The sequence below is a fragment of the Cydia splendana genome, chromosome 22 (genome assembly GCF_910591565.1).
Source record: "Cydia splendana chromosome 22, ilCydSple1.2, whole genome shotgun sequence".
Lineage (NCBI taxonomy): Eukaryota > Metazoa > Arthropoda > Insecta > Lepidoptera > Tortricidae > Cydia > Cydia splendana.
The window spans coordinates 6,630,012-6,655,571 of NC_085981.1; the positions used below are offsets into that span (position 1 = coordinate 6,630,012).

At 37.0% G+C, this 25,560-nt stretch overlaps 1 protein-coding gene and 1 non-coding gene across 3 annotated transcripts in view; one reads left to right on the forward strand and one right to left on the reverse strand.

Annotated features, from left to right (window-relative positions):
- Positions 1-14,980, reverse strand: part of LOC134801589 (uncharacterized) — a 44,345-nt gene extending 29,365 nt beyond the window's left edge. The window contains exons 1-3 of one of the 2 annotated variants that reach the window (XM_063774206.1): positions 14,926-14,980; positions 4,396-4,479; positions 2,833-2,903 (exon numbers count right to left, since the gene is read on the reverse strand). In XM_063774206.1, coding sequence (XP_063630276.1) covers positions 2,833-2,903; positions 4,396-4,479; positions 14,926-14,935 — 165 coding nt within the window. In that variant the 5' untranslated portion in view covers positions 14,936-14,980. Of the gene's footprint in view, positions 1-2,832; positions 2,904-4,395; positions 4,480-5,787; positions 5,924-14,925 lie in introns of those variants that run through there. The other variant, XM_063774207.1, reaches the window with a different exon arrangement.
- A 1,001-nt stretch (positions 14,981-15,981) lies between these two features.
- Trnad-guc (transfer RNA aspartic acid (anticodon GUC)) lies at positions 15,982-16,053 on the forward strand. Its single transcript has one exon. It is a non-coding gene; the product is annotated as a tRNA-Asp (tRNA).
- Positions 16,054-25,560: the final 9,507 nt, after the last annotated feature.

Here is a 25,560-nt window from a genome sequence, read left to right on the forward strand (position 1 = left end):
CAGACAACGAAATTTCGATTAACGCGTTTTGCGGTAGGCCATCTGTAAACATAGGTACTGTAAACAAATCACCTTGATGCATCAATATCATAGTGAAAATTGTGAAGAAACTCCGGGGGGTCAGGGCTTTGCACATAGCAAGACCGGGCCGGGCCCGCACCGTGCCATTCCCGAGCCCTGCATGGTGATGACATAACGCTTTGCATAGAAAACGAAGCTCCGGAAGCTCCGGCCCGGCCACAGCCCGGTCTAACATGAGTCATCCTAAACTGGAAAAAAACCGGAAAAACTAAATTTTGTGAAATGATCGATAAGCATTTGATTTTTTCCGGGATTTTCATCCCTAATTCCACCCAGTAATAAAAAACGGACTTTTCTAAATATGGTTAAAGTACAACTTGGTTTATGAACGTGAATAAGCATTTTTGAGCGTTCATAGGTGAATGTGTGGAGCGAGCATTATTTGACGTATAGGTGTGGGTTTAACAAAAAGAACGCTTGTCAATAAGGCGTTCGTGCTGTTAAAATTCAATTAATAATAGCCTTTATCGACCATCAACAGTGTAGTCCCCTTTTGATTGATGGAAATTGTCACGTATAGTTCCACTACTCGCCGCCGCACCGTGAATAGCGCGTTAGTTCATCTATCGCTCACAAGATGTCATTAATTCCTGTAAACGTATATACTAAAAAAAAAAGCTTTACTCTATGCTATAAAATACCCTTTCGCACGTCAAAAACTCCAAGATGGTGCCCAAGCCCATGGACAAAAAAGTCTAGCGATAGTATCCACACCTGTCAAAATTTGACATTAGCAATCCACAGTTAGGTGACAACGAAACCAAACCGACGTAACCGACATACCCCGAGTTCAAAGTTATAATAAACCGTATATTAGTAATAAAACAAAGTTGATTTTTTCTTACTTATTTTTTCGATCGCATGTTTGCGATAGAATGCGATTCGACGAACATGCGATACAATCAACTGAGGATATGAAGTGGATTTCAAATGTCAGATAAGTACGTGTCGAATTAGGCCCCTGGTCACATCTTGTCAGTAAAAAAAGGCGCGAAATTCAAATTTTCTATGGGAGATATCCCTTCGCGCCTACATTCAAATTTGCCGCCTTTCTACTGACAAAATCTGCTTGACCAGCTATATCTATAATTGAGATACTGCTGCAGAAACAGTGGCTATTAGCGACACGCTTTTATTATAATTACATGTATATTTATTTAAAAAAAAAATCGCCCGTACCTAAATACGATTTGTTTATTGATAATGATTTCGTAATACATCAATGTACATACCTACCAATAATCATGTTGCAATCATAAGTTATTTCGGAGCTATTTTTCATTCACGATATAAATATATCTTATCTTTGTTTGCCTATATGTATAGAACTCTATTTTCGTTCTAAGTATAAGCCGTGCACGTGTTACACCAGTGATGAATGATACAGGGATTATATCTGTATCTAGATTTTATTTATTTGTTTATTTATTGTGTTACAAAACTGAAAAAATACTACGACATTGTCAATTTGTTGCGAATATCAGGCAGTATTTTCTTGATTTACTAGCAATCTGGAAATTAAACAACTAAAAACCGGACAAGTGCGAGTCGGACTCGCCCACCGAGGGTTCCGTACTTTTTAGTATTTGTTGTTATAGCGGCAACAGAAATACATCATCTGTGAAAATTTCAACTGTCAGACGGACGGACGGACAGCGGAGTCTTAGTAATAGGGTCCCGTTTTACCCTTTGGGTACGGAACCCTAAAAATTAAACGTCTATAATGAAACCTAGTTGAGTTGGGTACAATATATCTCCAATACTCGTAAATGACATAAATTATACAACGCAATAAACCTACGTATAGACGTATACAATACGTCTAATGATAATATTTGTATTAAACAGTGTTACAGCCATTCAGCGGGCGATATCTAATGTGATAGTGATAAGTTGATAACCTTACTTTAACTCTTTAATTAATACCCACTTTGTACTACTCTTGAATGAATACTCACTTGTACTATAAAGAGTCTTCTTGGACATATGTGTACCTACTTGTACTTTGTACTATCTTGTACCTATGAAAGGGACCGACCAATGTAGAATATTAAACACAAGTAGCACTTATACAGACACTTGTGCAAGAAAGCTTAAAAAGACGTAAATGTAGAGTTGCAAGTAATATCTGACTTATGGGATTAATACTTGATTGTCTGTGTTGTTTATTTATTTAAAACACTTCTTGTACGTCAAGGAGGTACGTGTACCTACGTGTTTTTATCACGTGAGATACACAAATAGTTATATAGGTATCATCTTAAGGCTTACTTAACTATCTTAAGGCTTACTTAACTAACACTATAAAACACATACCTATGTACCTACGTAGGTACGTGTTTTACTGCCTTTTTAAACATTCACTGCATTCAATGCACTTTGGTAAATCGTATTTTTTTTTGTTAAGGTATTTAGTATTTATTTTGTTAGGTATTTGATTGTTTTTTAGTTGTTTTGCGGGTAGTTTAGGTATACTACGCTGACGACTCTACTGCCTATCTGCGCAAAGTGGTGCCCGCGTGGCAGATTTGGGTCACATAAGTTAAAGCTTTTGACAGAAAAAAAACATGCCTGTATTTCTTATGATCTGATAACATTATAAATAGGTAAACGTGCTAGTGCTCGACATGCTAATGCCCAATAGATGACACCTCGCTGTCACCTCTATTGACAATGACTTAAGTTTCAAGATGACATGTACTGGGACCGCGTCGAGCACCAGTACGTTTCTAGTACCTGTAAAATGATTACCTTAAACGCTTCAGCACTGGCGGTATCAGCAGGATGAACGCTTGCCGTGATTTCTTCAGGCTTCGCCAGTCCTGAAAGATTCAAATTGAGTGATCTTATCTACTTATTTCAATGTGCTATTGATAGCAGTGTTCAAACGATTAACTTTCTACTATACCTAGTAAACCATAGACACTAGACAGAGTACAGTCACCTGCAATAGTAAGTTACTCTTCGAAGGCCGCAAAAATATGTGACACGCTCCTATGGCTCTACATCGTGTCAGATATTTTTGCGGCCTTCGTTGTGTAACATATTATTGCAGGTGACTTACTCTTAATGCCGGTATGTAAGAACACTGTAACAGTAGGTATACTCGTATTTATCCTTTACGGTTCAGCCTGTTATTCTTTTTTCAAACTTCGACGTTCCCTTGTGTTATGTGACAGTTGTATAAAATACTATTTTGACATACCTAACAGAGAGCGAATTGAAGTACCTTAAATAAAGAAAAGTAGAGAAGTGGAGAAAACAAGGGGAGGCCTTTGTCCAGCAGTGGGACACCAGAGTAGGCTAAAAAATTAACTAGTGGCTGTGTGAGCTGTAGGCTAAGTGCACACTGCGTTAATTTTTCCCGTATACCGTATACGGGATTTTATCGAATACCGTAGTGACAGCGAAAATTGGGGTCTATATTAATTCGCATAACGTAATACTCCTAATTCAAATTGGCCTAACGTATATTACGCATAACTTTTAAATCGTATAATATTATTCCGCATAACTGAGTACGCATAATGTTAATGCGCATAACGGAAATTGTCCTAACGATGACTTGGAATAATTGTAATTAGCATAATGGTACTTTGCATAATTATTAAATGGTATAAATATAAAAGGAAGAAAGAAAATCTTACGTCACCAAAAAGAAGTATTTGGAAGCAATTACAGCCAATTTGAATTTAGTTTAGACTGTTTTTTCCATCGTACCAATTTATAGGTATTATGTTCTATTTACCAGTAGGTACTGACATTTGTCACAACATACATTACATTTGTAATTTAATTGTGTATATTGTTTTATTTAATCTATAATCGGAATTTCGATATCTGCCTCTATCACTCTTGCATATTCGAGCGATAGAGTGGCAGATAACGAAATTTCGATTTTCGGGTTTCGCTTCAGGCATAGGATGTGCCAATTTATTGGGCTGTTATAAAAAAAATACCTAACATTGAAGTGGACCTAACCTAACCTAGTTGATTTTGCCCTGATCCATCTAATTCGCTTCCTTTATAAAATTATGCTAATTCATTTTGTGACAATTAAAGTTATAGTTAATGTTGTTATGCATATTTCAATTATGCTGATTCATTGTTATGCGTAATAAGTGTTATGCTTATTAATTATTATACCGGTTCAATGTTATGCACAATTATGTTATGCCAAATCTGTTATGCGAATTCATATTATGGCAATTAATGTTAGACGTATTAAGGGGCTCCCCGAAAATTGTATGGCAAACGTTCAAAATCGTTCGCACGGCGTCTAGATGCGGGAAAGCCGTTGTGTTTGGAGTTTACCTGCAGAAATGAACCCGTTGGCCAGAGCGAAGGCCAGGCGGCCGCCCCCGATGAATCCGATCTTCATGGCTTCAGACACTGAAACTGGGACAAACAGACACAATTAGGTACTTAAATTAATACAGATATATACAAACTTAATATACGTACAGTCGCCATCAGATATATCGGAGCGGCCAAGGTGTTCACAATATCTGAACACGCGCTCTAACGCCCTGACAATAGAGGCGTGTTCCGATATTTGTGAGCACCTTGGCCGCTCCGATATATCTGATGGCGACTGTACCTATAAATAAAACATTATTAAATAACTAACCTATAAAACTAAAAATAAATAAAGCTAATCTTAAAATAAGCAACTACAAACTATTTCCCTGCGGAATGGAGCTGTAGATGCTGGCAGCATTTCCTCGCTGTATCGCAATACTTATTCTATGGTACTTACATAGAGTTAAGTTGTTAACCAATCATACACATTACACGTTTAAATCAAGGGCAATGTCATGAAAAAAATTAACTGAGACTATAATTATTTGCTAGAACAGACTCCAACCAAAACATTAAAAGTTTAAAGTTGGTTCAAGCTAAAAGAAATAATAATTTAAAAGTGCAGTTTTATTAGCATTAAGGATTTTTATTAGCTTTCAAATTACTTTTTTACGTTTTTATTCAATTTGTAATTTATTTAATAACGTAAATTTTAGATATTAAGTATTTGTCAACAATGTATATGTAAAATTATGTAATTTAATAGTAATGAATCAACTGGTATCCAATTAATATTTATTTCTCCAGGTGTAGGTTTGTATCCCTGTTATTTCTCCAACAACACCAACAAACTATGATTACATGTAATATTAATGATGTAATAACCTAGTATATAAACGCTTGGGACTAAAATAACCGTAACTAATACACGTGTGTCGGCAAGTCATTACATCACCTACTGTCATTGTGTTGTTTAGGTGCCTATTTATGTGTTTTAGTTATTTCCATTACTCATAAAGTAACCGACATGTAGATACTCTATCCTATGTACCTAAGATACAAACATATAGAAATTAAAAATTCCCAAAAAAATATCCATCAAAACTCAAAAAAATTCACTAAATTAAGGTCCTGAATTTATCAATAATTTATGATAGTTATTATGTTTGTATTCTGAATGGAGTTTTTAAAAATTGAATAAATTGGACTTAAATAATTATATAGGAAGGTCTAGGTACATATCTCTGTATACACAAACAACTTTACTTTTCAAAAATTGCAAGGAACGTGGATATTTCTGCGTCGTTTAGGCATTAAGTCTGCTATTTACTGTATTTTCAAGCATTATGAAAACAAAAAGAACTTTGCTAACGGACAAGCAAAATGAAAGTTTCAGAAACTTACAATAAACGCGGCAAGTGAAGACTGCTCACAATCCCGGAGTGTGGACGACTGTTGTTATCTCCGCTATTCTTATCTCTAACACAATACACTATATACTTTAAGATGGAGTCATTAAGGACCGTGACCTACGGTTCAATTATTTAACAGATTGACAGATAAAAACCGTGAAAACAGACAAGTTTTCATAAACGAGATCGGCGGATTTTTAACTTTTTTCCTTCGGTGATAGCGCTAATATAAAGTAATAGCAATGCCTACCTATATACCTATTTTAATATTATGTATAATCAATAAAGAGTTAATTAATATCAGTAAATAAATAAATAGTTATTTGTTTTACAAGGGGACAAAGTTGTTGTTTAACCGCTCGTGCTATGATACCCGAGCAAGCGAAAGATTCCAAAATTGAACCATGAGCGTAGCGAGTGGTTCGAAAAATGTGGAATCTTGAGCGTTGCGGAGGTTTCAAAGCACGAGGGTTAAACAAAATTTGCCCCCGAGTGAAACAAAACATTTTTACCCACACCAACCCAAATATTAACTGTAAGATATCAAACAAAAACAAACCAAATCAAATCCAAATGAATGTCATTAAATATTTATCATCCAAAATCATCATTTAAAAGTCAATTCAATCAGCAAACATAAGAAAACAACTCAAAATTTTCATTTGATTACTTTGCCTCACATGTGAATAAAATACAACTTTGCTATCGGTTTTTGATATTGATATATATTATAGCTATTAGATATTAAGAGCGCTATTACATTTCGGCGTTGAGCGAGTTTAGGTATTTTACGCGCTGCGGCAGGCCGTGCGAGCTCAGTATGCCGATCCCTTCTACCACACTCGCACTACAATGATGGATTTAAACATTCTTGATCCTTCGCGAAGCATATTGAAATCAACCATAACAACACTAACTGTACTTAACTTTTAAAGTTCTAAAACTGTTATTTGGTAAGTACGAAAATACTAAATGCAGTGCAAATGTACATAGGGGCTGTTCATAAATTACGTCATCTATTTTTGACGATTTTTGACCCCCCCCCCCCCTCAAATCATCCAAAAATCAAGCTTCGGATGAATCTGTTTCCTCCTACGTCATGTTACCATCATCCGATGTCCAGACCCCCCCCCCCCCCCCCCCCCACTCCTCCCATTTGAAACGACGTAAGTTATGAATAGCCCCATACTCGTACTTATGAAGGTATATTACTCGAAAGAAATTATAGGTACCTACTCGCTTATTTACATGTTTCGTCATTGCATTTGGTAGGTTGTAAAGTTTGTATCAACGAGGGTTTAAAAACGAACTGGTACTGAGGATCTGATGATGATTAAGGTGGTCACGGATACCAATCAACCATGTAGTAACATGATTAGTCTCGTTTGATTCGTCTCAACAAGATCTTTGACACTGAAGATACACAGGGTCTGATGATGGAGCTGGAAGGTGGCCACGGGTACCAGTCTATCATGTAACTAAACAACTTCGTGTTTGGGCTCGTTTGATTCGTCTCAACAAGATCTTTGGCACAAGATAATACTCAGGGTCTGATGATGGAGCCGGAAGGTGGTCACCGGTACCAATCAACCATGCAACTAAACCACTTCGTGTTTAGGCTCGTTTGATTCGTCTCAACAAGATCTTTGACACAAGATAGTACTCAGGGTCTGATGATGGAGCCGGCAGGTGGTCACCGGTACCGATCAACCATGCCACTAAACCACTTCGTGTTTAGGCTCGTTTTATTCGTTTCTATAAGATCTTTGACACAAGATAGTACTCAGGGTCTGATGTTGGAGCCGGAAGGTGGTCACCGGTACCAATCAACCATGCAACTAAACCACTTCGTGTTTAGGCACGTTTTATTCATCTCAACAAGATCTTTGACACAAGGTAGTACTCAGGGTCTGATGATGGAGCGCGTAGGTGGCGACGGGTACCTGTCTATCATCATCAGCTCCATCATCAGACCCTGAGTAGTATCTTGTGTCAAACATCTTATTGCGACGAATCAAACGAGCCCAAACACGAAGTGGTTCAGTTACATGGTAGACTGGTACCCGTGGCCACAGTCCAGCTCCATCACCAGACCCTGAGTACTAACTTGTGTCAAAGATCTTGTTGCGACGAATCGAACGAAGCCAAACACGAAGTGGTGTAGTTGCATGGTTGATTGGTACCGGTGACCACCTTCCGGATCCATCATCATACCCTCAGTACTACCTTGTGTCAAAGATCTTGTTGCGACAAATTAAACGAGCCCAAACACGAAGTGGTTCAGTTACATGGTAGACTGGTACCCGTGGCCACAGTCCAGCTCCATCATCAGACCCTGAGTACTATCTTGTGTCCAAGGTCTTGTTGAGACGAATCAAACGAGCCTAAACACGAAGTGGTTTAGTTGCATGGTTGATTAGTACCGGTGACCACCTTCCGGCTCCAACATCAGACCCTGAGTACTATCTTGTGTCAAAGATCTTATAGAAACGAATAAAACGAGCCTAAACACGAAGTGGTTTAGTGGCATGGTTGATTGGTACCGGTGACCACCTGCCGGCTCCATCATCAGACCCTGAGTACTATCTTGTGTCAAAGATCTTGTTGAGACGAATCAAACGAGCCTAAACACGAAGTGGTTTAGTTGCATGGTTGATTGGTACCGGTGACCACCTTCCGGCTCCATCATCAGACCCTGAGTATTAACTTGTGCCAAAGATCTTGTTGAGACGAATCAAACGAGCCCAAACACGAAGTTGTTTAGTTACATGATAGACTGGTACCCGTGGCCACCTTCCAGCTCCATCATCAGACCCTGTGTATCTTCAGTGTCAAAGATCTTGTTGAGACGAATCAAACGAGCCTAAACACGAAGTGGTTTAGTTGCATTGTTGATTGGTACTGGTGACCACCTTCCGGCTCCATCATCAGACCCTGAGTACTATCTTAAGTCAAAGATCTTGTTGAGACGAATAAAACGAGCCTAAACACGAAGTGGTTTAGTTGCATTGTTGATTGGTACTGGTGACCACCTTCCGGCTCCATCATCAGACCCTGAGTACTATCTTAAGTCAAAGATCTTGTTGAGCCGAATCAAACGAGCCCAAACACGAAGTGGTTTAGTTGCATGGTTGATTGGTACCGGTGACCACCTTCCGGCTCCATCATCAGACCCTGAGTACTATCTTGTGTCAAAGATCTTGTTGAGATGAATAAAACGAGCCTAAACACGAAGTGGTTTAGTTGCATGGTTGATTGGTACCGGTGACCACCTTCCGGCTCCATCATCAGACCCTGAGTACTATCTTGAGTCAAATAAATACATATAGAATGTCAGGTCGTTTCAAATATTTTTAATCCTGTCCGGTAGTTTATTAAACTGTACCATTGTAAATTATAATACTATAAAAACAGTGCTAGGATCAAAGTCTCTCGTTGCGGTTTACACGCACACAGTATAGCGTTTTACACGGCGCCCGCCGCACACAATGATAAAAAACCTCGTCGTCGCCGTTGAAAATGTGCGGAGCCGACCGACACACGTCCTGCCTCTACAAGCTCTGCCGCGGCACTGAGCTGGCGCAGCGCGCGTCATCGGTAATATAGAGTAGTTTTCAAAAAATTGCCAAAAAATTATAGTAGAATTTCATAAACACTAATGTATACCAACAGTATAAGCAAACGTTGCAGATTGCTTGAGTATGAAAATGACTTCGATATTAAGTAGATTTTCGTAGGAATTGACACTTGTTTCGGAGAGAAAATCGAGTTCGTTTTATTTTGATTTTCTCTTTCTCAAAGGTATGTAGGAAAAATATAGTTTGATATGCCTAAAGTACAGGGTATTAGTAATACAAAATAGCCAGGTTTAGCAGAGTAAAATTCTCAACATTTCCAAATAAGAGCTCGCCATTCAGTGCTTCATGGGGTTTTTCGGAAACGACCATCAGAAAAAAAATCATTACTAATTTAATAAGTCCTTTTTCTAATATTTACAACGATATTTATAAAGATAAGAAGACGCTTTTACTGGAACAAGTACTCATTGTTTCTAATAATGAGCGCAAAGTCCTGAATTTCGTCGACTAGTATCATCAATTTTGCATTATTTCGACTTTTCTTGTAAGAGCGCTCTTAATAAGCTCCTACTCCATAACTCTGAGCAATATTTCTTTGTCACGTATTAGCTATGATATGAAGAACTCGGCTAACATTGCAACCATATTTTTCATCTAACACACACACCTAACGCCTAAGGGCGATTGTGCACTACAATGAATTTTACTGCCCGGCAGTCTGAGTTTTCATGGTCCGATATGGCATGAAAAAAACGGATGATTGGCTTGTGCACTTGTCCGTCTTTTTACTCGCAGGTGCGTAGTAGCATGAAACACACACCCCCCCTAGCCCGCCCCCGCCCGGCCAAGTCATGAATAATACTAATTCCAGACGCAGTGCACAAGCATAAACACGTTTTTCATAGCTGTCATCTCGGACCGGAAAAAAACTGTCTGGAATGGGGAAAAGTAAAATGTCGGACGGTAAAATTACGTCTAGTTCACAAGCTACTATATACATTTAATGGCGTGCCATATCGGACCGTAAAAACTCGGACTGCCGGACAGTAAAATTCATTGTAGTGCACAATCGCCCTAACAGTGGCGCCCGGATCAAACACATCTATCAATTGGGCAAGCTTGTCTTGCTTTTTCTTCCGGACTCTCAGGGTAAAGGATGACTCACGTTAGACCGGGCCGTGTCCGGGCCGGAGCTTCCGGCGCTTACTTTTCTATGACATGACAGGCGATCACGTGATGCTTTCCATAGAAAACGATGCGTCGGAAGCTCCGGTCCGGACACGGCCCGGTCTAACGTGACGTGAGTCATCCTTAAAGGATGACCATAGACCAGGCCGTGCCCGGGCCGAGGCGTCCGACATGTCATTTTCTATGACGGCTGATCGGTGATCACGTGGTACTTTCCGTAGAAAACGAAGCGCCGCGGAAGTTCCGGCCCGGTCTATATAGCGTGAGTCATCCTTAAAGTGATTTAATGAGCTAAGTATCTCTACACATGTAAAGGAGAATATACACAGAACTCTATAATAATAGACACCTATACTGTATATCGTAGGGCTTGATTGGGTTCAATTTATTTGCACAGCCTTGGCTGTCGGCCTCAATGAGCGCTAATAAAACGTGCTAACGTTCGCTGCACTTGCACGATGCACTTCTGATGCATTTGAACGTTCGCAACATGTACTATATTGACATGCATGACATGATATACATCATACGTGATGGGCACCCTACCAAGGGCGCAAAATTTTGATAGGTATTTCTAATTTTTATAGCTTTAGTTATCTTAATTGTTATTATACAATAAATGAGTTATTACATCGTACATATGTCACTAGCGACCCGCCCCGGCTTCGCGCAGGCGGCTTAGCACGGTCGCGTTTTTATCCCTTGTCACCATGCCTGTCACGTTCTAACAAGTATGTAAGTGCGAAAGGGACGCGCATAGTGATAGTCGATAAAAATGGAACCAACTCACACAAAACCTTAACAAATTATACCTCTAAACCAACGGCCGACAACCATCGGCCCGCGGGCCGCATGCGGCCCGCGAACCTCTCACTTGCGGCCCGCGAGCCTCCCTGGCTATTTAGTATGTAATATTGACAAACGACAATGTCTGATAAAGTCATAAATATTAACAAAGTGCGGCCCGCGTCCACTTCGTTAACTGCTATGTGGCCCTTGGCTGCTAAAATGTTGCCGACCGCTGCTCTAAACCTTTCTCAAGAATCACTCTACTCAGAGGTGAAAACCGCATGAAAATCCGTTCAGTAATTTTTGAGTTTATCGCGAACTGGAGACTTACATACAGACAGACGCTGCGGGGGACTTTGTTTTATTATAATATACAAATAAAATACATATATCTTTATTCAGTAATAAAGGACAAAAGGCAAAATGTATGCAAACATTTTTTGTTCACAACTATATGTATTGATTGTAATTAATAAAAGTAACGAATTTAGATTTACCGTAGAGCCCATTGAGAGAGTATTGTAGTGTCAGCAGATTGTAATAAAATGATTGGTAACGAAGCAACGTGTTTCAACAATAACATATACAATAATGAGCCATCAGTTCACCAGTTATTTAGATAAATCATTACCAGACATGACCACTTTACAACACACTGCGTTAGCTTTTAGTATCAAATTACCATAATCAAGCCTGGATAAGCATATCAAGCATAAGTGCTATAAATAGAACAACGGGTTAATAATTATCCACAGATACGCGGTTATCCAGTAATGACATTCACTGATAAGTTTAATTGCTCATTAACCTCACTTTCGTACTGAGACCATGCTCAATTGCTGAAGTCGATGCTAATACAGTTTTCCAAATCCTCTGAGACGGAAAATTTGAATATTTTCTACTGTGATCTGCTATAGTTTTTTAAAGTTCACTTAACAATATTTATACAATGTTTGGTGTGGTCCAAATGATGAAGTGGAAGCGCTAAGCTCGTTCATAATATGACTAGACCGCGCAACTGCTTTTATTTTTATAACTAACTAAAATAGGCGTATATACTTACACAAACTACTAAGATATCCAGGTACATAAATGTATACCTACTCATCGCGTGTGGTAGGTATAGTTTACTATTGGACCTTGATCGTGTTGACATACCGACACCGCGACTTGTTTATATTCTAATTAGGTGTTATATTATGCATTTGCCTAGTACATTCTAGGTAATAAAACAACTAATAAAACCTAAGAGGCTCTGTGACCTGTAGATCTCGCAAACCCTCATATCGCCGCTATTTTTAAAACATTCCAAAAACTAAATCGACAAAAAAATTATTTACAATTTTATTATATAATTAGTTCAAAAAGTTTTAAGAAAATCAGTTGAGAAATTCGACTACGAAGGCAATTTTGTGTAAGGTAAAACGCGCTTTCGCTTCGTTCGGTCAAAAATAATTGGCTATTGAATATTATTTTAATGTCTCATTATTTATTAAAATACCTACTTTACAAGGGTTTAGGTATGATTTTAAAAGGAGAATAAATTCAGCTACTGAATTTAATTTAATTTTTTTAAACGGTTTGTCGCAAATGTTAGTTAACCCCATATAAACTGACCTCCATATACATCACATAAGTTCGTAATCAGAGTTCAGCCTTAAACTAGTTCTGTTCTAGCGTTGCGATGTAAATAACAGATTGTGTTTTGTTTGAACGTACTATCTGTTCATTAAACTAATACAAATATTTAACTTCTACACGAGATTCGAGTCACATTGGTACCTAAAACCGGGCAAGTGCGAGTCGGACTCGCGCACGAAGGGTTCCGTACCATAATGCAAAAAACGGCAAAAAAAAAACATCCAAGTACTGACCCCGCCCGACGTTGCTTAACTTCGGTCAAAAATCACGTTTGTTGTATGGGAGCCCCACTTAAATCTTTATTTTATTCTGTTTTTAGTATTTGTTGTTATAGCGGCAACAGAAATACATCATCTGTGAAAATATCAACTGTCTAGCTATCACGGTTCGTGAGATACAGCCTGGTGACAGACAGACGGACGGACGGACGGACAGCGGAGTCTTAGTAATAGGGTCCCGTTTTACCCTTTAGGTACGGAACCCTAAAAATATAAGCGACTAAACAATGAAATTGCATGTATGTTTGGCTGTATTTAAACAGTATCGTAAATTTAACATAAGCCCCTGTCAGAAAAGCAATGATAGTTTGAGGTTATTGGACAAAATGCGATATCTGAGGTAAGGTACCTATGTGATAAGATAACCTATAGGAAGACATACGAGACTTGAACTGTTATTTTTTCATTTATATGTTTTTCATGTCATTTCACGTTAGTAATATATGTAATTATATTAATTTAGTCCAGACACATAGAGGTATGTACCTACTTATATAGGTAATAGGTAGAGTGAAAAATTATGAAACAATTAATTGATAAAAAGTCGCCATGCACTTTTACGGCTGGTGGTACATACGTTACTCTACCAATGTATCCTCAGCCAAAGAACAGACCAGAACAAAGGTATTTTAGGTAAATAAAAAAACTATTTACGGGACTTACCAGAAACTTGATGCATGTTTATTGCTTAGTTTCCACTTAAGTAAAAATTTATTTGTATTTTAAATTTATTCACAGCTTTTTTTAATTAAATTCTAGCAGTTCTTTCGGTCATAAAATCGTATGTTCCGCAAGCTGTTCAATCAAATAAATATATGTAATATTTACACTCGAAATTATAATATTATTAATATTTTAGACAATTACACACCTTATAAGTCTCGGATCGAACTAATTACTATATCTATATCTAGATATTACTTAGGTATGCCTACTGGGAAAGTTCGTCAAAGCTCTAAGCTTTGGGCATGCGCAACTTTCACCCGAAACATCCCGTGTTATTGTGAAATATGTGGAAATAGTCTAATAAAATATGAGAGGACACAAAACCCGTAGAAAAATGCAGTAGGTACCTATTTATATTTATATAGTGCCTCACAAAAGACGTTGTTGTAAGTATATATCTACATACAATATACATGTTAAGTTAATTGTGAGATAGAGGTCCCTAATACTTAGGTATCTTACCTTACAAAGCTTTCATTTGTTTTTATAAAATAGCTTGTTGCATTCATATGTACTTTAGGACGGAATACCTACATAAACACACATAGACACAAACAAATCGCGCTCTCTAAGTTTATAAAAGTTTAAAGACAACTTATTGTAAGTATATAATGTAGTTACTGATACTTTTACGTTATTAAATATTTATCATCCAAAATCATCATTTAAAAGTCAATTCTACCAGCAAACATAAGAAAACAACTCATGATTTGCATTTCATTACTTTGCCTCACATGTGAATAAAATACAACTTTGCTATTAGTTTTTTTTTTTTTTTTATAAGAGACTTTATTGAGACAAAAAATACAAACTAAACAATAATAAAACTAAACTACATGGAATATAAAACTTAAAATAATCATATAAATAGACTTATAAATGTACATAAATGAACTTATAAATAAACTTATAAATAAAACTTTTACTCACATTTAATCATTCCTATTTTTTATTTTTACACAATCACAACACTATAACACAAAACCAGGTTAAAACTAAATTAACTTATTAACAATGTATCTAATGACACAGTTAGTTAATGTTAATGGACATATACTAATCGAGGTAGTGGACGGAGTCGCATTGCCATGCAAACTAAACGCATGCTGATATAGCTGATACCTTTGTGGTACTGTTGAGTCACAAGTTGTTATGCGGTAAATGTTTAATCACTATAATTATTTGTAATAAATAAATAAATACTCCAGGAATCGATGTACACCCTGGAAAGGTAAAGTCTCAGTGTAACGAATGTATAATTGTATTTTCGACCTGCAATGTAACCTGATTCTTATATACTTATAATAAAAAACTTTGAAACTTTTAAAAACAAAGAATAAACTACCTGCTATAAGACTACATGCTGCTTCTTTCATCGTAATTTCCTAATTCCTGACAGTCCTGTAATTCTAATTCTACTATCCTTTGTAACTAATTTTTAATTTATAAATATTAAGTAGGTACCTTAATATTTTCATAAATATTAGCTACTCTTATTGTGGATGGACTTAAGTAGTTACCAGTGCCTATACCTATATTTAAAACAAGAGTCGGCGAAGTAAAAAGGTAGAGTTGCGAAACATGCAAAAGTACATAAGCTACTATGACCACGGCGGTCCGTATGGTCGTTTGCCACCAGTATAAAAATCCTGTGTTTTGTTAAGGGTCACAGACAGCATTTCGCTAGCGACTGTACGCTAAATGAATGTGCTGATAAAACGCGTTATCTGTCCAGTTGGACGGGAAATGTGTTTGGACCCAGTCCATAGGTCGCTCTAGGTATGTAATCTCTTAAAAAGAACATACTTATTCAAAACAATCCTACTCCTTTCCTATGCATTTTGTGTACTGACCATAGATCTGTAACTTCTGTGAGCTTTTGTGGTGTTTTACTGTAAACATTAACTTACAATGATGGGGTATATGAATAGGGCTCTTGAAGAGTTAATAAAATAATATTTAAGTAATTTCGACATGCATTACATGTCTTCGGTAGTATAGTGGTAAGTATCCCCGCCTGTCACGCGGGAGACCGGGGTTCGATTCCCCGCCGGAGAGAACACCTTTTTGACTCTTGTGTTAAATCTTTATTTATTTTCATTCATGTGAACTGTTTTGAATTTAAAACATTGAAATGGTCAAAGGATTATTTTTTCATTGATCATTATTTTTAACACAAAAACAAATTTAGCAAACAACGCCATCTATTGCGCTTTGTGCGCAACCCGTACAAAGAGACCATAGAGAGACTCCTTTCTCTATGGTATGGGGTCTCGATTAATACTGCTCCTAACAGTCCTACTAACATATTTTATTTTACTAAAATATAATTTTTATTTATCTAATAAATCGAGAATTGTTTGATCTTATTGCACTTACAAATTAATTATACTAGGATTAATTTTATTATTTATTATAAATAATTTGCGAAACAAATTAAAAACAAATAATATCTATGGATAGACTTGTCAATGTCAAATGAATAAAAGCGCGGAAATTTAAGTGTAAATTTTGTTGGTTTTATTTCTTATGTTTATTATAAGATTTAGTCCTTTAGGAATTACTGTTTTTTAGTTTTACTTACATGTATTATATTGTGACTGTAACAATTTCGCGTCAGAAAATACGGTTTTTGTCAAAATGTGTGTTACCATTTGTAACGAACGAGAATCGATTTCTTTCTCATCGCATTACGTACTGAGTTACGCTAAGGAGTAAGGATTTATTTTATTTTGCATTCATCTAACAAACATGATTTGGTACTGAGGTTGGTGCATATTTTATTTTACTTTACTTTTTTCATAATCTTTTCTCTCTTTCATACTGTTACTCCATTTCACTCATGTGTGCATTAGTTTGTTTCTTTCGCACACTCGTACTCTCTCGCACTCGCACCCAATGCGTTTCACTGCGTCGCGTTGTGACGGACGAACGGCGACGTGCGGACGTTTGTCTATGGAACAGTCGCTCGCGGCACGACAAGCTCGTATTGAATTTGTGAGAAACTATTTCATGTGTAGTGAAATAAGAGAAATTATCACATTTCTCGCATGAGAGTGAATAAAATAACCGTTTGAACATGGCGTTGGAGGGTGTTAAAAGTGAAAAAAGTGAGGAAAACAACGGGAACGTCCCAGACGGCAAGGCGAACGGGGTCGACAACAAAAGTAAACAGGTACTAATAGTAGGCATTTTCCGCGATTTTCGAACGTTTTCCTCAATGATTTCTATCAAAATACAGTCATTTATGACTTAGGAAAATGTATGTGACTTAATTATATTTTTTTGGGTGTGTTTCTTTGAGTATTTAATAAAAGAAAGGCTGCAGTCTTGCGGGTTTTTCGCGCAGCTCGGACTAGGTGTCGGTCTAAACAGGGATGTGACCTATTTTGGGCGTATGCGGTATTATCGGCGAAGCTCCACTAAACCATACTGACCAATATATAAATAAATAATTTTATGATGCTACAGCAAATTTTTTGTGCGTCATCTTAACATATTTACGAGAGCGAAATGCGAGGCAAACAAATTGATTGAAATCATTGATAGGCAAATTGTTAGATTGTATCACATGAATAGACATCACATGCTCTGTTATTGAAGATTGTTATGTTATCTTTTGTTTGACCTTGGAAGATAATGGTTATGCAGATATTATGATACAATACGTAACTTAATACAGGGTGAAGGTTTCTAGGCGTGAAGGTGAAATTAACTTTGTATACAGCTTACTTGATTATCACTACAACTTATAAAACAAAGCCCCCCGTCGCATCTGTCTGTGTGTTTGTATGTTTGTTCGCAATAAACTCAAAAACGACTGAACGGATTTACATGCGGTTTTCACCTATCAATAGAGTGATTCTTGAGGAAGGTTAAGGTGTATAAATTGTTAACCTGTGTGAAGCCGGGGCAGGTCGCTAGTTTATTATTATTAAAAAACCTATGACATTTTAGCTATTGAATGTCTAGATAATAATCGGCAGTTCAGAGATTTTTAATCTGAAAGAGATGACATTAATTATAAATTTTTGATAGAATTAATTTGAAAAATCTAATTTTTTTCCTTCAATAATCAATGCATGTTCACTTTTAGGCATGAAACTATAAATCTTTACAAGAATAGGAATCAGGAGGAAGGAAGCCATTAGACAAACAAATCATTGGAATATTAAGAAGAATGTCAATGTAAACCTCAAGATTAGTTTGAAAAATAATTGTTTAATATCATAAACTTTCAAGAAATTTCATATCGCTAATTGATCAATGTTAGGTCACAGGTTATCACAAACCTACAGTTTTTTCAATAACTTACTTATAAGGGAAATTGATAATTTCTGACCTTTTCTGCTAATTGATAAGAAACTAAACTACCTAAGCCTGTTGAGAAAAGTAGAGCTCAGTTTTGTCAAAAAAAAACACTTGTTTGATAGTTGTTTCTGCAGAATTTAGATGTACAGTCAGCAGCAGAAGTTGCTAAGCGGGCGAGGTGTTCAAAAATATCACATACTCTTATTCTCTTAACAATAAAGTCGCATTAAGATCATTTTGGACACTTGGCCCGCTTAGCGACTTGTGCTGCTGACTGTATTCATGTATTCATGTATACATGTGGCTTTTAGTAAAACTGATGGTCTCTCAATAATAACAAAAAAGAAAATTTACCATATAAATGAAATAGTTTTTATAGATTATCCATGTCTTTTTTTAAAGAAAAAGAACAGAGAAAGTGAGTTAGTGTATTATTTATAAATATAGGTAAATTACAGGGGTAGTTAATTTATATAAAAACAGTTTCACTATATTTTGCCAATTAAATTGACAACAAAAACATTGAACTTACGTAACATATACAAACAATCACAATTAAGTTGTTGTTAAGATAATTTCAATCAATAGACATTGTTAGACCAATCATGTTAATATAAAATAGATAAGAGATCATTATGTCATCCTCCAAATTAAAGCATAGGTACTTTTGTCTCAATTAATATTAGATAACTGTTTTCACAGCAAACTCATTAATATGCTGACAGACAAGTGTCAGGAAACTAAGTGTCGGCTGATGTGATATGATGGCAGGCGTAGAAGAGGCCAGTTTAATTGACCCGGTCTAGTGACCTAATTACACTTCGGGACTCTTTTAATGGCATGTCCACTTGTCAGGCAAGGGACATTCAGGGTCATGGATTAATTATTAATTAATTATGTAATGGATCTATTGAATAATAACCTGTGCCTTATTACTGAAAACCGTACTGAAGAGAAATGGTAATTATGTAGTGTAGTGTAATACTACATAATTACCTTAAATGTACCTGTGTTCCACAAATAAATTTTTAATTACTTACTTACTTACTCAATTGACCTGTTTTCTTTGCTTTTGATGATATAAAAATAAACAATTGTTATTAACCAAATTGTAGATGTTACCTGGTGATTGATACCTAGGTAGTGTAAATAAAACAAAATGTACTAGAGAATCATTTGTATGTAATATGTAATACTGGATAAAAAAAGAAATGTGTTAACTAGTTATGATAACCATAAACATAAAAAGTTAAGTTTTGTATTGAGTATTTCATTAAGTAAAAATACATACAACATAAATAAAACCAATAAACAAATGTATTAAAATTTACTTACGGGATAAGTGGTAAAGAAAGAGCCACTGGGAAAGTGTCCCCCCCTATTACAATTTATTATTTAATCATATAGCGATATAGTCACATAGGCAAAAAATATATTACAATTGTTCTTACATAACTGTTCTTAGGCTGATTTGAAACACTTTCTATTCACGTTTTTCCCAGTTGCTCAACAAAACATATTCTCCTAGACTGCAAACAGGTAGAAGTATACAGGATCAAATACCTAGGGACTCCGTGCACACTAAAAGAGGCAGTTAGCAACCTGAAAACTTTGCTAGGCTTCATGGAGGAGCTGGGGTGGTTAGAGTAGCGCTACCTCGTTTTACGCAAACTGCCGTATTCGAACTTCAAGATATTCACAAGAGACGACACGTACTAGATCCATTCTAGATACGTTATAGTTTAGATATCAACTAGTTCTCTTTTGCAGCGTAATTCGTGCAACCAAATGTCACTTTTACGTTAGATAGAGTAAGATATCTATTAGATGTGAATTGGATAGTCTCTAAGTTATATCCTGTGGAAATTGTTCAACAGTATCTCCAGAATCGCGCAAATGTCAAATTTGACAGATTAGATCTTAAACATATCGTTATCGTATCTTGGTGATGTCTAATAGATGTCTATTTCAAAATCCGAATCGGGCCCAAAATAGGCACAATGGTTATCGATTTGCGGAAAATGCCCAGAAGCACTAACTTCCCAGTTGCTCACCTGATCAATTAATTGGGTTAATCGACTAAGCGCCACTTGCACCAATTCACTAACCCGGGGTTAACCGGTTAAACCTGGAGTTACCATGGTTACCAGTGCAATTTGACACTGGGTTAACGGTTTAATCACATAACCCCGAGTTAGTTGGATGGTGCAAGTGGCCCTAAGTGATAACCTTTACACAAACTATTCTACTCTCAGACACCCTGATGTGACAGGTCAGAAGGTTAAATGGTTAATCAAAACGTGCCCACTTGCGAGTGAGGACAGCCTTTATTACTTGACATCACTCTATGACATCACTACAGCCTTGCGAACTGCGAATAATCAGCTAACCTATACCTACCCAGTTTTACGATCCTATTGCCCGTTCAGTAAAATCTATACTTTAAAAGGACTTTTTGCTAAGAATACAAAGGTTTTCGTTTTAAATAAATGCAGTGGACTTGTGGGAGTTAGGAACTCGGGACTTAAAATCGTAGGCAGCCAAGGCAGTGCCATTTTACTGGTAGTTACCGATTACTATTGGAATTCACACTTCACACTTCATCATGGGCTGGCTCAGCTGATTGAAGCTCTAAACAGCAAAGCTTTCGTATCCTAGGAATCATGAACAGTGGCATCCCTACCTTGGTTAAGTAAAATGCTAAAGAAATAGATATACGTACCTACCCGATACCTACCATTCCTTCGTCAGACGTGTTAAAATAAGGGTATTCAATAGAACGTTGAGTCCATTCTTACCTCGTACCGCTATGATTGGAAAAATCTCTCAAGAAACCAACCTTGCCGCGCCCTCCACTTCGCGCCTTAAGTGCGAACTTTCCAAGGGTCTGTGAAGTGTCTTTGTTCGGTCTTCGTTCTTTTTAGGATTTCGCAGTTAAATCAGGCCCTTGTGCTTTCGCCATGTCATGTATTCGTAAATTATTACAATTATATTGTTGAATTTTGGTATAGGTTTTAGTGTGTTCAGATCATTGTTTCTGAACCCAGCGGCGATTTAGCCCCCTACGGATAAAACAGATATTCTTTTATTTCTATGGGGATAGCGAGTTGGACTTGGTATTAAACAAGTAAGTACCTACCTACACTAAAAATTACATAGTATTATTTACGTTACGGAATAACCATATGTTGAAAAAGTTAGAAACCTGCACTGGTTTAAAGGATTGTTGTGATAATATAAACTGGTATTTTTGCCGCAAGTAAACAACATAGTAAGTATACCTACTTTTCATCAATGTAGGTAGTGCTCTTAAAGGGTATAGCAGGATAGCCTTTGAAAAATTGCCCCCAGTGTTTTTGGGTCGAAACTATATTCAAACGATGCCTTTTGAAGAGGCAATGTATGAAAAGGTATAATAATTATTTCAAAAATGAAATCCTCGTTCCTATATTATACGAAAATGATATTTATATTACTTGCCCTAGTTGCTAAGAACAGGAAGAAATATAGCATAGATTGGACCTGGGGAGCCGACCCTTTCACCCCCCCTTTTTGGGGGGTATGCACGGTACGACCTCGTGTCTACCGGGGCAAATCAGCTTTGTTTGACCTAAGGAACAATCGTGCCAAGCGGCATCGCCTGAGACTAAAGTGCATGCTGTTCCATACATTTGTGTTCCTTACTAAACCTACTAATAGTAGGCACCAAAGAGCCAATTCATATTAATTTCGCAATGTTCCTTCTGGGCTAGGACGATGAAAATTTTGTATGATGTAGAATATAAATTGGTTCATATTTGAAAAAAAAAATGGTGTGTGTACCAAGAGTCGAACTTGTTATACAGGGTGATTAATTTTTTTTTTTTACAGGAATTTAAATGGTTAGGAGGGTCATATTTTTTAATATAAAGCCTTTAGTCTCATTAATATTTGTACAAAATTTGAAATTCGTCACTTTCATATAGCTTAGGAAAAAATTAATAAAACAGTTTTGGGGTTAATCGGGTGTTTTTCACCCCCAGGGGGTAACAGAGGGATGAAACTTTGTGCAGGGTATTACCTCTTCAAAAGGCATCGTTTGATTATAGTTTCGACCCAAAAACGCTGGGGGCAATTTTTCAAAGGCTATCCTGCTATACCCTTTCAGCTAGTTACAATGTATGTTTACGTTCGTGAGTTCGTGACCTCAGTTACTACGAACGCGTCACTCGGAATCACCTCAAATCGCATTTAACTAGACAGATTAGGATCACTACAATGCAAAACGGCCTTGCCATTTGCCACTTTCCTGTCACACTTACCTATTTAGCATTTTTTGCCTCATACGTGTACGTGCGTTGTGTATAATTTGCTTAAATATATAAATGTAAATTCATGTAGAGACATTTTGGTGCTTATTTTTCTCCCTATCCCGTTAAGGACAGGATATGTATTTGTGTGTCAGAAATCCATATTTATCCATATATTATATATACAGTCCAAAACAGTTAATTGCTTTGAGTTCAGTGTCTCTCTTTGGGAACCGAATGCGATTTTTATCCCCAATGAGCCTGAACGCATTTGCAGGGGCTCAAAGTCTCCTACAGAAAAGGTGCACGGGAGAGGTAGTATAATATTAATACAATGAATGTATCACATTATAAAATATCGTAGGACTAGGTAATCCGCGCTGTGTCGTTCACACCTGCTTATGTAACGTACTTAGGATCGTAATCGGATAATATTTATTTATTTATTTAAACTTTATTGCACAAAGTATATACAAAAATGTACAAATGGCGGACTTAATGCCAAATGGCATTCTCTACCAGTCAACCATAGGGCCAAACAGACATCTACAATTGGTGCAGAGAGAGAAATATACCTATTCAGTGAATATAAAAAAAGCAAACTATACATATAAACTACATAAATAAATAAAATATATATAAACTACTACATATTTATACAATACATACTATAAATATAATAATGATGGATATTATTCGAACTCTTGTTTTAGCAAATGCTTACGCAACAACCGCTTAAAAGAAAACTTACTTGGAGCTTGTCTAATATTTAGAGGGAGTGAATTCCAAAGACGACTAGCCTGGACGGCGAAAGAATTAGTCATAAAACCAGTACGGTGAGAAGGTATGGTCAGTTTGAGAACGCGGGAGGTACGCAGCTCACATCCTGGACGAGGAGTATCGAAGACGAATTTACTTTTGAGATATCCAGGAGCAGAAGGCTCAAACAGGATCGAAAATAGGATACAAAGGATCCGAAAGGACCTACGACGACGGATGGAGAGCCAGTTGAGCTGCCGGCGGTAAAAGGAGACATGATCGTATTTACGAAGTCCAAATATAAATCTAATACAGTTATTGAGTATAGTATTATATTATAATATTAAATCCATTACAAAACTGGTACTCAACATACCTACCCAATGCACCAAGTAATATCAGTAAAACAGAATCAGTGGAGATTTTAGCCAGGAAGTGCATCACGAGACAGTGATTGCAGACATTTTGGGACGCAATTGCCGCGACGAGGGGTCGCTGGTCCAACTCGGTTAGCCAAACTGACTGTATCCTCAATAGCGATTGGCACGGGCCGGTTCGGATCGCATAAAGAGCTCCTTACTTAAACAAACCAATACGAACATAACATAAGTGTCGATCGGTCGACGAAACTGACTGTCAAAATCTCAGGTCAAAATGATAATTCACTACCGCACCTTTGGTAACATGCTAAGTATGTTCTGTGTTCACATCACACAAAACATTGAGAAAAAAAAACGAAACTGTTCATTGAACTTTAAGAAAAAATATGCATTGCATTATGGATTGTAGGTCATAAAACGTACCTACATTAGGTACATACCTAACTACCATATACCTGTGCAGTGTGCACTGTGCAGGTTCTGGTGCTTTAGAGCTGCTGTAGTGCTGTGTGTGTTGTTGCTGGTGGGTACAGGTGAATTACGGAGAAAGAAAAGAGAAGATGAAGTGTTAAATCTGGTAGGTTTGCTTACACTGGTTAGTCTTAAGCGAAGAGTACGTTTGGGACAGGATTACCTACTTACGAAATTGTCATAATTTCCGGCTACTGGTGCGGGCAGGGTCAAGGCTGTGCCTGTTGACGCTATAGTGAGGCGTGGCCGGCCCACCTTGCGTTTGTATTTGGAAAAATCGTAATTTTTAGTCGAAAAACCTACTGATTCACATAACTTAACATTTTTTGACTTAAGCAGCCATATTAAATGGGCCCCCATAAAACTAAAAATCCAAATCGCTACGCTAACAAAATGATAAGTTGATAACTGAAATACAAGTGTGCATTTTAACTTTTTCTCAATTTATAATTTTTGAAAGATCTCTACAATTTATTTACGGTGTAACAACTACTTCAAAATTGTCTGAGATACTCTAGATTATCAAATTAACAGCGTGGCCTAAGGCCATATTAATATTACGCTGTAGACCCATTTTGTCACCAATTAATTTAGTCTATTACACTCACGAAATATGAAGTCACGTCCATCGTAGTTTTCTCAGAAACCCGTGACCTTGGCACATGACGTCAATTCCAAAGGGATCGAACGGAGGGCGGCAAAATTACGGAGAGCCATGGAAATTGAATGGAAACAGCGCTTTCCCTATTATCTTATTCGCGCGACTAAGGCAGGGGAGATCTTGTTTACTTGGTGCCATGGAGAGTCTGTGAGGGGAGAAGATTAATGCTAAGTATGTATGTAGAGTACTTTATGTGGTGATAGGTAGAAAAGGAATGTCAATAACTAAACAGAATTGTACTTGTTTAAATTATGTTATGTGGCATTAATTGATAATTAGTCAAAAATTGCAGGTCTTCGCAAAGATTCGTTTTACATTATCTGACATGACACTATTCTCATGACTACTTTTTTCGCGTTATGATAATCAGATGTTTAAATATGGCCTACTACAATTCCACGTCCTTCCAATATCTGATCAAATCGGTCCGGACATTGGAGATGGGTCACTAGCAAACCATATTAAAATCCGATAAAAAAGGAGTTCCGACATCTCCGGTAAATATTTGAATGAAGAACAGGTACTTACCTACATATTTCGCAATGCCCTGCCCCGATGCCTTCAGCCTTTCAAATCTTGACATCGCACTGAATAATGTAAAAGGGCTCTTACAGGGTGCTCAAATTAGATTATTCCACCGGTTCAAGTTTAGCAACGGAGTCAAGAGTCATTTAGCGGCAAATTGATTTAACCA